Below are 11767 nucleotides of genomic sequence, written 5' to 3'. Positions count from 1 at the left end.
ACAGAGTCTGCCCATCAGCCAGGCATCAAAGCCACCATCACAGAAATGGAGATGAGGCACTTGACCAGCTCCTTCAAACCAGGAATCGGTATGCCATGCCACCTGAGATTCCCTGGAACCCTAAGCTTTAAGTGCAGAGAAGTGTGAGTCCTCGTCAGGTATCCTGGCTTGTCTCCTGACCCATGTGGTGCTTCAGGCTGTGGACAGAACCAAACCCAACTCTGTGACTAGGTTAGTTCCATTTCACATGCTGACATGCAGGGCAGATGAAGGGAGCTCACAACTCCAGGCTCTCTGCTGCACAGGTAGGACTTTGGGAACTGGAAGTGCAGGTACTGGTGGTGTACCACTAATCCAAAAACACCCTTGAGAGCTGCTCTATTTTTCCTTGGCTCCAAAGCTCACCCTGCTCAGATTTTGAAAGGACTACTTCAAACCTCTGCAACCCAAACCTCTGCAGCCTTCTCTCATCGAGGGTCTTGTACCCCAGGAAGAGGAAAACTTCCAATTCAGGCATCAACCCATTGCCCAGCCTGCCTGGAGAGCCGGGACAGTTGTGCCACACAACAGCCAGCCTCAGAGGGAAGCTGGAGGTAGTGTGAACTGAAAGGGTTTTGACTCAAATGGAAGCTCAAATCCTGAGCTGGCAGGACAACGTTGGCTGCAGTTAGACATATGATACTTGTCACGACTGTGAGCTCAGACCTCGTTGGCAGAGGTTCTCACACGTCTCAGTGAGGAGGGCAGGGTGTCGGGGAGGTGGGAGCACGCTTCTCTTTCCCTGATCCCAGGACGGTGCCCAAACCATCCAATCTTGGCCTCTGGCATCACATTACATGCAAAGCTGGTGGGTCTTTTGTCCATAATCATGTTAAAATGCATCAATAATCCTTCAAGTGTCTGTGTGATTTCCCTAAGGCTATCAGTATTTAAAAAATTAAGAAAAAATTTTTAAAAAGTTTAATCTGCCTAAATATAAACACCTGCAACATAGCAGTCTGCATCTGTGGGTGCCCTTCTGGGCAGTGCCCATTAGATTGGTGTTTGCACTCTAAGGCATGATACCCCATGCCCAAGTACATATCTAAGTGGTCCAGATGAAGGGCAGTCTTGCACAAGTCACCCTTTTTCTCCCCAGGTGGCATGGACGCTGCTGGTTTGCCTCTCCAGAGAGTGGCAGAGGCTGGATCCCCTTCTCAGGACAGACTCCTTGCCAGAAAGACACAGCCGCGGGGGGAACTCTGCAGGTTTTTATGGCATTTCACGCAGCATCCGTTTTGATCCATTTGGTGCTTTTCTGTGACTGCTCTTTCTGCACAGACGATCATAAACAGAAAACGGTTTCATAAGAGATGGTCAAAAAGGCCCTGTTGTGGACAAGAAAGCTCACCATGAGCTCTGGAGCGAGCGAGGAAGTTTATAATGAGCACCAGGAAGAACCAAGAAGCTCAAGGCCTCTTCTGAAGAGCGAGAGGCCCTGGGCAGCAGTGATTGGCCATGGGTAGGTCTAGGAGAGAGGGTCGGGGGATGTCCGGGAGAAGCAAGGGGATGGCTGATGGCTTTAGCAAATCCTTACAACCATGCCTGAGCCCAGCAATGGACAGCAGTTGATGTCTTCAGGTGGGGGAGGAAGAAGAGGAGGATTGTCCTGGGAATATGGCAGGAAGAAAGGCCCTTCTTGTACAAACAGGGATGATAGAGACATTTCCACCCTGTGCGCATGGCTCAGCCTGGCAGAAGGGGAATGCCCACTGCTGGGGGGGAATGTGCTCAGTAGTGCCCAATGAGCTGACCTTGATCTCTTTTCTTCCTTCACTCCCCACGCTTGGATGGACCTCAGGCAAACATCCATGAGGCTGGAGAACGCACAAACCTCCTGGGCTGATGTCCCATCAGTGCAGGGGCAGAGGAAGGGTTTCTGAGACACACGGGCATGCAGGAAGAGAGCCGTGGGTGGGTGGCAGCGTGCGCGTTAAAGGAGGAGGAAGATGTGAAATAGCAGGGAGTGGGAGGGTGTCATGCGGAAGTGAAATAGGTTGAGTTTTGATTGTGAGGCAGCAGCAGAAGGAGGAGGTGCAGTTCAGTGCTGGGATATGCAGATAAATAGAGGATTCAAGTGAGTCTGTGTGCTGGGACATCTTGGGTGATTGAGGAGCATTAGCAGGGCTTTGGAAGAAGCCGCACAGTTTGTGGGGAACTCACAGCCATTGGCAGAACCTCAGAAAACCTCAGCTTTGTGTTTGAAGAACACGTCAATGAGGACAGAAAGACATCAGTAAAGCTTGGGACTTGATGGGGTGAGAGTGAGGTGGGGAATCACGGCTGGTGGTTAAAATCTGCAGAGAAAGAGGCACAGGCACAGAACAGTGTAGGACAGCCTGTGGTGGAGATGGCCCCTTTGTGGGGGCTGGGACCCCCCAACAGAACTGAAATCCTTGTCCTTTCGACTATGGCTGCTGTCTCTTCCACTGGAGCCCCTGAGAGGACACCAGTTCCTCACAGCCCCAGCACTTCCTTGCCTCCTCACCCACCCTCCACACAGCCTGGGAGGAGTCCTACTGCAGCCCTGCACTCGGCATCGCACCCCCCACATCTCCCTGCTCCCTGGAAGAGCCCTGAGCATCGCAGGAGGGAACGGATCCCCATTCCTAGGGCATGGGGGTCAGCGCTTGAGCATCTGCTTGATGAAACACATCAAGGCCTCTCACAGTTGCCTGCACATCTGATCTTCAACCTGTAAGCAGTGCCTCTGCGTTCCTGCTTCACCGGCCCCCAGAGACAGTCGCCTGTCATCTCATTCCCTCCATGATCTCTTCAGTGATGGCCCTCAGGGGGACTAAATAACACCTGCAGAAACTTGGAGACGTGCTGCTGGCTTTTCCTTCTCCAGAGGCCAGTTCAGTCTTCTTTCAGTATCTGCAGTTCAGGACCTTGGCACCAGAGGGCTCATTAACATGCAAAATGCCCTACCCAGCCAAGTCTCTGGGCATAACTTCCCTTCATTCCTCTGTTCTTGTGTGGTTAATGTGAGAGGTTTCAGGAGTGTAGTCAAAGTGAAAAGTTTTCAATACTAAATATCAGTAAGAAACCATTTCTTCTTTTTCCCCTTCTTCTTTTGCTGCTTACACATTCAGTGGTACCAGAAAACTCCAACTGATATTGATCCTCAGCATCTCCTAACGGAGGCTGAAGATGTAGGGAAGTCAAGACCCTGTATGTCAGACTGGCAGTCTTTGTCCCTACCTCCAACCCCACCATTTCTCCCATCAGCCCCCTGGGACTTCCAGCACCTTTGTTCAAACCTGAGCTTTCTCCACTGCAGTCAGTAGCTGCGTGTTTCAGCCCATTGGCACCAACTCCCACCCGCTTTGCTTGGAGAACGAGCTGCACGCAGACACAGAAGGATGTTTCTTAATTCCAACAAACAAAACCAAATAAAGGCATGGTTCAATAAAAAATAAACCACACTCCTCTGCTGTTTATTCAGTCCACCTTACCTCCTCTGAAGTCCACTTCCCACAGTGGATAGCCTTAGACGAACAGAAAACACATTTTTGTGTCAAGCACAGACCCCAAGAACCCCCAAAGCACTCCCTGCCCCAGACTCTGTTTCTCCATACTCACTCAGAGCGAGTCACACGCTGAAGTCATGAGCTCCCTTAATGCACAGAGGGAAGCAAAGAGGCAAAGTGCATGGAATGCTCTCTTTTGAATAACCAAATCTGCACTAGTCCCAACATAGCGGGGTTACAGGAGCATCTTCAAGTAGACTCTGCAGCACCTAGACCCACTCATTTCTCATTCTCCTCCAGTGCTGGACACCTCAGGTGGATTTCTCCAGGCTTCCCTTTCTACTCAAGGGAGAGAAATGAGTTGTCTCAACAGAGACGCTTTAGCCTACCCTGCCTGTCCACCAGCTCCTGCTCCAGAAAGGCTCCAGCCCTGAGTCACATTTCCGAGTCCGATGTGAGGGCTTCAGAACTTTGAGGGTTGTCTATAAATTCTTATGACTTTTTTCCTAGGACATGGACACGGACTGGCCAGATGATGACACTTTCCCTTCCCCTATGTAAATTTAGATTTATGCAGACATTTCCGAAAATGCATTTTCTCCCAACACTTGGAATGGAGAAGCTGACTTCAAAGGATATATTTGTATGAGTACACTTGACATCTACATTTCCTACCTAAAAATAGCTGGGAGCAGTGAAAGCTGGTGAAGTTGGATAGATCCCACTGTTATTTCTTTGCTATCAAGCAATGGCTACACCTGCTAGCACTTCCTTCCTGTCATCCCAAATATTTATGGGGTTTACAGTGTCACAAGACCATGGCCCTCCAAGAGCCGGACCCCAGCTGCAACACAGAGGCCCAGGGCACAGCCATATCACTGCAGGGCTTCTGCAGCCGGGCCCAGAGGGTGCTCACCATGCCAAGGCCCAAGCTGGGCAGCTGGACCCTTCAGCTGATGCATGATCTTTGCCAGGAATGGGATTCATCCCGCCTGATTTTAAGGGTTGGATTAAGTTGCCCAAACTGAAAGATTTACATTTATGTGGTTGTTTATCAAAGCCTCCCTACATGGGTTAATGCCTTGAGCCATCCAACTGTGAGCTGCAGCTTGGACAGAAACTGTCCTGTGCAGCGGGGAATAACCACTTCCCCTGGCTGTGCTCCTGCTCATACAGCTGAGGATGCTGTTGGACTTCTTTGCTGATAGCTCAGGTTTTGTTCAGCATAACCTAAGGACCACAGGGTTATTGCACAGAGATGCAACCCAGATGGGCAATCCTTAACTTCTTTCAGTGCATGGGGTCCATCCACCCAAAGGGCAGGGCTTTTGATTTGTCCTTGTTGGATATTGTGAGGATCCTGTTGGCCCATCCTTCCAGCCTCTTTGTTCTTGGAAACAAAAATAATGTGGGGGATGGCGTTGAAAGCCTTGCTGGTGTCCTGGAGAACGACAGAGCTCTCCACTCACCCAGAGGTGCGGTTCTTTCACCATAGGAAGCAATGAGGATGCTCAAGCATGATCAGCCCTGGGGTCATCCAGTCACTTGCTCCTTCAGATGCTCAGAAATGCAATCCAAGAGGACACCCTCTGGGTTCCTCATCCAAAGTGCAGCTAAGCAGCCTTTAGCTCCCCAGCTCATCCTCTGGGTCCTTTTGAAAGATGCACGCAATATTTGCTTTTTGGCAGTTGTCAGGGAGTCCCCCCAGCCTCCATGACTTTTCAGAGATGGTGGGGACTGGCCTCACTGTGACATTGTCTTGCAGTCTCAGCATCCATGGATGGCCCCTGATATGATTCCTATCCACTTTTGGCTTTTCTACTCCAGAGTATTGCCTTGAGGCATCCGTTGGGCATTTTTGAAAAGTGTATGCAACATTTGGGTGCTGCCAGTTGTCAGGGAGTTCCCCCAGTCTCCATGGTCTTTCAAAGATGATGGAGAGTGATCTTCCTGTGACATCGGCCTGCTCTCTCAACTCCCTGGGATGCCGCCCCTTCAGTCCCATAGACTGCGAAAGCTTGAGTTTGCTTAAATAACCCCTGATTACTTCACCATCACTGGCTGTTCTTCTCCGGAGTCCTGCCTTGAGGCACAAAGGTCTGTGAGACCTTGCTAGTGAAGGTTGAGGCAAAGTGAACATAGAGTATCTCAGATCTCTCTACACCTGCTCTTACTAAATTCAGCACTAGTCCCATATGATCTTTGTGTCTTCATTAACTGTTCCCGAAGTAGTGACAGATCTTTATGGTGCCCTTGAATTCCCTTTCTAGATTCAACTGAGTTTCTATCTGGACCATTGCTGAGCTTGGAGGATGCTGTCCTTGAAGACAAGCTGTGCTGAGCTCTTCTGCCCTTCAGTGCTGCTGACCATTGGATCCCCACTAAAACTCCCCAGAATAGGCCAAAGTCTGCTTCTCTGGTGCTAAGACAAATCCTCAAAACCACAGACCTAGAACAGTAATTGTCACTTTTTCTGACACTTAAATATTGCTTGAGACATATCTCCAATGATCTGGCCAACCTGCATCAGTCTAGACCAAAATACATGGCAAAAATATATTCTATTCCTTCAAGCGAGTGGCAGCATGAAAAATCTCAAAAAAATGAAGAGAGAATCTTGACTCCAGCATTGCTACGCTGTGCACAGGTGTGGTGGGTTGGCCCAAGGCAGCAACTAAGCACAAACCCATTGCTCACTCCTCTCCTCCAGCAGGATGGGGAAGAGCAAAAACGACAGAACTTGTGCGTCTAGCTGAAAAGCAATTTATTAAGTGAAGCAAAGCTGAGCGATCAAGCAAAGTGAAATAAGGAATTCATTCCCTACTTCCCATCAGCAGACAGATGTTTAGCCTTGTCCATAAACCAGGGCCTCAGCAGTTACTTGAGAAGGCAAATGCCATAACCACAAACATCCTCCCCTCCCATGTCCTTTTCCTCAGCTTTTATTGGTGAGCATGCTGTCATACGATGACATTCTCTGGGCATAATTTTTCTTAATTCCTCAGTTCTTGTGTGGTTAATTAGAGTGGTTCCAGGCGTGTAGTCAAAGTGAAAAGATTTCAATAATAAATAACAATAAGAAAGGCTTTTTCTAGTTTTCCTATTTTTTCTGCTTACAGAATAAGTGATATCAGCAGTCTCTGATTGATGTTGTTCCTGAGGGTTTCTTAATGGAGTATGAACACGTACAGAAGTCAAGAACTGTTGGGGAATTTCTATTGTACCCCTTGAGGCAAATTAAACACACATTTGTGCTTAAATGTATATATATATAAAATAAATTAATGAACAATGCTTTGGGCAGAGTGCTATGACCAGGAGCGGTTCTTCAAGGAGTCTGCAAAGATGCGTCCCAAACTGATTCCTTATATACACTTGCACCAGCACGAATCCTCTGGGTGTCCGAACCGGGCACCTCAGCCCAGCCTTGGGTCCATCCCCCAGCGCAGCTCTGCTGCCCAAAGGTGGTCCCTGAGTGCTCACATTCCAGGATGGCTACAAGGCAATACTGTGGCTTCTCATCTCGTCACCAAGGGAAACTTTATTTCCTTACAGGGAGTCCTTCTGTCCCTGGCATTCCCGCTTCCAGCCAGTTTAACCCCTTCTGCAGTTGGGCCTTCTTGCCCTCCATGCCAGATTATTCCTTGGTCACAAATTACCAGTGCTGAGCAGTCACAATTTGAATTTCCCCTTCAGGTCTCCTGGACATGGCGCACCCTGTTACAGATAGGATCTGGCAGGAAAGCTCTCAGGGTTTCTTTAGTGTGGAGAAGGATGTGCTGCAGAGCAGGGCTTCCCTGCTGCACGGTCAGAGGGACAGGGCATGAGGGCTGCCTTCTGCTGGGGGGGACCGCAGGGGTGTGCAGGCAGGGGTGCCCAGGGCTGTCCTTGCGAGCAGGGTCCCTGCACCCCAGGGGCTGTGTGCTGGGGCAGGGACTCTGCCGCCTGCCAGGGTCAGCACTCAGCCTGCCCGGGGAGCTCCCCACGGCGCTGTGGGGAGAAGCTGTGGGTGGAAGGAGCGAGCCCCAGCAGGGCAGGGTCCTTCTGCTGTCGAGAGGGTGCTGCCTGGGTCAGGGCTGCTCACAGCTCCAGCTCAGCCCCGGGCATTTCCAGGGGGACTTTTCAAGAAGTCTTTTCAAGGCAGGGACTACCTGGAAGGAAAGGTGCTTTCCAGGGTCTGTGCTTTCAATTTCCTGCTGTGGTTGTGGGGGGAAATAGCAGATGTCAGTGTGTGTGTCAGTGGGTGAAACCACCAGCAAACATCAAACCAAAGCAGCCAGCTAGTATAAAAAGAGGCCCAGGAGCCAGTTATTTGAGAGACCTTAAGTCTGGAGTGGATATTGGAGAGCCCAGAGAGTCTGCGAGTTGGCTACTGGATGGATAATGTGGCCTAAACCACCTCCTGGAGAAGCTGTGGGGTCTTGTGGGTCAGGTGCTGATAAAGCCATCGGTCTGAGTCTGGAGGGGAAGCTGCCCTTTGTGTGAGAGAGCAGCAGGAATGCGTGGAGCACTGCTGGATACAGACAGTCGGACAGTCGGCATGAGAGGGCAGAACGGTGTGAGCAACACTGGGGCGGGTGGATGTGTGCTGCAGACCTCAGGAAGGTGTGGTCAGGAGGAAGAAGTAGATGACGCCTTCTTCAGACAACTGGAAGAAGTCTCATGTTTCCAGGCCTTGGTCCTCATGGCGGGCCTAAGCTATGTCAGTATCTGCTGAAGGGGCAACATAGCAAGGTGCAAGCCAGCCAGAAGGTTTTTGGAGCTTATTACGAAGTCTTCCTGACAAGGGTGACTGAGGAGCCCGTGAGGGGAGGTGTCCTGCAGGACATCATAGGTCAGGGATGTAACAGTCAGGGGTGAGAAAGTAGAGTTGGGGTTTCTGAGAGAAGGGAACAAGGCAAAGAGCAGGACTTGAGGAGAGCAGGCTTTGGCCTGCTGAGGGACCTGCTTGATAGAATCCCACGGGACATGACACTGAAGAGAATTGGGGAGAGCTGTTCGATGGTCAAGGATGTCTTCTTCAGGCTCCAGAACAGTACACCTGGACACGCAGGGAATCAAGTAACATTTCAGGAGGCTGGTATGGATGAGAAAGGAACTCCTGACAAAAATCATGCCTGAAGAGGAAGCCCAGAGAAGGTGGAAGCTGGTTGCTTTCCAGCCTCAATGGCTCTGTGTTTCTGTGCTGGAGGGAGCCATTTGTGTGTGTGTGTGTTTGTCTGTGCGTGGGGGAACTGGAGGGATGAGGGGGTGCCAGGGCCAGCTCCTGGATAGATGGAGAGTCTAAGGTCAGCTTCTGGAGTGATCACTACTGTATGTGTGCCTATATAGGTGTATGTTTTCCACTAACACAGCCTAGCATCCAAACAGCCCAACCCTTGTTTCTCTTTTCTCCACTGACAGTGGTTTCACTTGGCCTAGAGACCTCCCCAGGTCCCTTCCAGGATGAGCGATTGTGCATTTTCTTCCACCACAGGTCTTTCCTTGATGACGGTAGGGAGAGCACTCAGGTTCCCCAGGACCATGGAAGCAAGCAGACATAAGTTTAGAGCGATCAACCGTGGCTTTTTTGTCCCACTGAAGTCATTGACGCAGGGCTGCTAGGCAGGTAACCCCAAGCAGGTCTCATCATATCTGAGCTTAACCTTTGGATTCCTTTTTCCTTCTTTTCCCTCCCAAATTCTTCTCTTTGATCATCCCCAGCTCTGCTCTTTCCCCACTGGCCCTGGCTTTGCTTGCTTTGTGCCTTCCTATAGTGTTTCTAAGAGGGTTGTCGTGCTGATTCCTACATCGGTCAGTACACAACTAGTAAGTCCTTTTATTAGCTGTAGTGTCCTGCAGTTTCTTATGCTGTGATCCTGTGTTGATGGTTCACCACAATCAGGGTGAGCCATCTGCACACTAACATTAACAGGTGGCAAAATGGAGCTTCAGTCCAGGGTGACTTGGAGAAACTCTGGGATTCAGCCAACAGAAGCTTCTAAAGTTTTTCAAGGAGAAGTGGCCAGTCCTGCTTCAGGGGGAAGAATAATCCCATATATCAGGGCAGGCTGGGTCCTAACTGGCTGAGCAGTGACCCTGCGGAGAAGGACCTGGGCACTACGAGAGACACCATATGAGCCAGTGGTGCATGCTCACCAGGAACAAGGTCAACTGCATATGGGGCTGCATTAGGAGGAGCATGGCCACCCCAGACATCTTGAGTTTTCATCCCCCTCCAGTGAGCCGTGGTGTGGCCACACCTGGACTAGTGTGTCCCTCTGTGGGAATTCCTGCTCTAGACAGGTGGGGAGCAACTGGAGAGTGCCCAGAGGAGGTCTGCACATGTCCTACACTTTAGGCCCCAAACCCCGTCTTTGCAGACCTCTTCCATACCTACTGAATCCCAGGAACGTGCTGTCCCTGGAGAACCACTGTGCTCTTCAGGCAGCTCCAGATTCCCCTCCTAGAGGACGGGTGTCCTTAATGTCACCCGTGTGAAAGCCCTAGGTACATCCCTCAGTTACACTCACCATCTTACCTAGCATCAGACACCAGCTGGTGACTCATAAATCCAGTCCTATGTCTCTAAAAGCTCACAAACAGACACTAAACTTTTTAGTTCTGAACACATGGAGGAAAAGGAGCTTCAGGGGTGCAGTTCCTCAGGCCTCTTTGGAGAAGGAGCCCAGCCTGAAAGCACTGCACCAGCGAGATCCCATTTTATTACAGAGATGACACGAGAGAGGCTAACTCTGAGCCAGTGTTAAACATACTTTTATCAGGGCACCAGGTGCACTTACACATGCAAAGCAGGTACATGACTCAGATGTAGTGACGCAAATGCAAACGTTTGTGTAGGAACATAATAACCATGAACAACAATAACAGCAGCAATAATGATAAGTATAATGATTAAAAATACCAAACAAACAAGAAAAAAAGATGGAATCAGGTCTCTGGGAGTCATTTACGGAGAGAGGTCGTAAATTTCTCACTCTTGGAAAATGTCCATGAAATCAGTTTCCTAATGGCATCCTTAAGCTCCTGGTTCCTCATGCTGTAGATGAGGGGGTTCACTGCTGGAGGCACTACCGAGTACAGCACTGCCATCACTAGGTCTGAAAATGGGGAGGAGATGGAGGGGGGCTTCAGGTAGGCAAACATGATGGTACTGAGAAACAGGGAGACCACGGCCAAGTGAGGGAGGCACGTGGAAAAGGCTTTGTGCCGTCCCTGCTCAGAGGGGATCCTCAGCACGGCCCTGAAGATCTCCACGTAGGACACCACAATGAAAACAAAACACACCAAAACCAGAAAAGCACTAAACGTGATGAACCCAACCTCCCTGAGGTAGGAGTGTGAGCAGGAGAGCTTGAGGATCTGGGGGATTTCACAGAAGAACTGGTCCACAGCATTGCCGTGGCAGAGGGGTAGTGACAATGTGTTGGCCGTGTGCAGGAGAGCATTGAGAAACCCACTGGCCCAGGCAGCTGCTGCCATGTGGACACAAGCTCTGCTGCCCAGGAGGGTCCCGTAGTGCAGGGGTTGGCAGATGGCAACGTAGCGGTCGTAGGCCATGACAGTGAGAAGACAATACTCTGCTGTGATCAAGAAGAGAAAGAAAAAGAGCTGTGCAGCACATCCTGCGTAGGAGATGTCCCTGGTGTCCCAGAGGGAATTGGCCATGGCTTTGGGAACAGTGGTGGAGATGGAGCCCAGGTCGAGGAGGGAGAGGTTGAGGAGGAAGAAGTACATGGGGGTGTGCAGGCGGTGGTCGCAGGCTATGGCAGTGATGATGAGGCCGTTGCCCAGGAGGGCAGCCAGGTAGATGCCCAGGAAGAGCCAGAAGTGCAAGAGCTGCAGCTCCCGCATGTCTGCGAAGGCCAGGAGGAGGAAGTAGGTGATGGAGCTGCCGTTGGACATTTGGTCCCTCTGGGCATGGGGACCTGTTGGAGGAGGAAAACACAAGAAGTTAGGGGAGACTTCTCTGAGCAAAATCCAAGCCATTTCCCACAGCCCCTGCCCCTGCTGCACACCCCCCCTTTGCATTTTCCAGGAATCCTTCCTCAGCTGCGGGGCTGGAGCTCTGGTGGGTGCTGGCTGAATGTGGCGTGAGGAGCAGGGCCTCTGCCCGCTGGCTGCCGAGGAGTCAGCCCTGCTCTGCAGCAGTGGGTTCCTGGGAAGGGTGGGGGCAGGGGCCAGTGCTGGCGTTTGACTTGGTCAGATGGAACCGCTCCTAACGCAGAAGGGCCTGTCAGCATCTGCACTCCCCG

General features: G+C 50.9%; 1 protein-coding gene across 1 annotated transcript; it reads right to left on the bottom strand.

Annotated features, from left to right (window-relative positions):
• Positions 1–10457: 10457 nt before the first annotated feature.
• LOC142076229 (olfactory receptor 14J1-like) lies at positions 10458–11417 on the bottom strand. The gene has a single exon (XM_075138607.1). The coding sequence runs from the start codon at positions 11415–11417 to the stop codon at positions 10458–10460; it is 960 nt and encodes a 319-aa protein (XP_074994708.1).
• Between the last annotated feature and the right edge of the window lie 350 nt (positions 11418–11767).

Source organism: Calonectris borealis, unplaced genomic scaffold (genome assembly GCF_964195595.1).
Source record: "Calonectris borealis unplaced genomic scaffold, bCalBor7.hap1.2 HAP1_SCAFFOLD_35, whole genome shotgun sequence".
In the NCBI taxonomy this organism is placed as follows: Eukaryota; Metazoa; Chordata; class Aves; order Procellariiformes; family Procellariidae; genus Calonectris; species Calonectris borealis.
This window is presented reverse-complemented; position numbering and strand designations above follow the sequence as displayed.

What these genes read in the sequence shown, in the direction of transcription:
- LOC142076229 (XM_075138607.1), bottom strand. Translation starts at nt 11,417, where the DNA reads ATGTCCAACGGCAGCTCCATCACCTACTTCCTCCTCCTGGCCTTCGCA.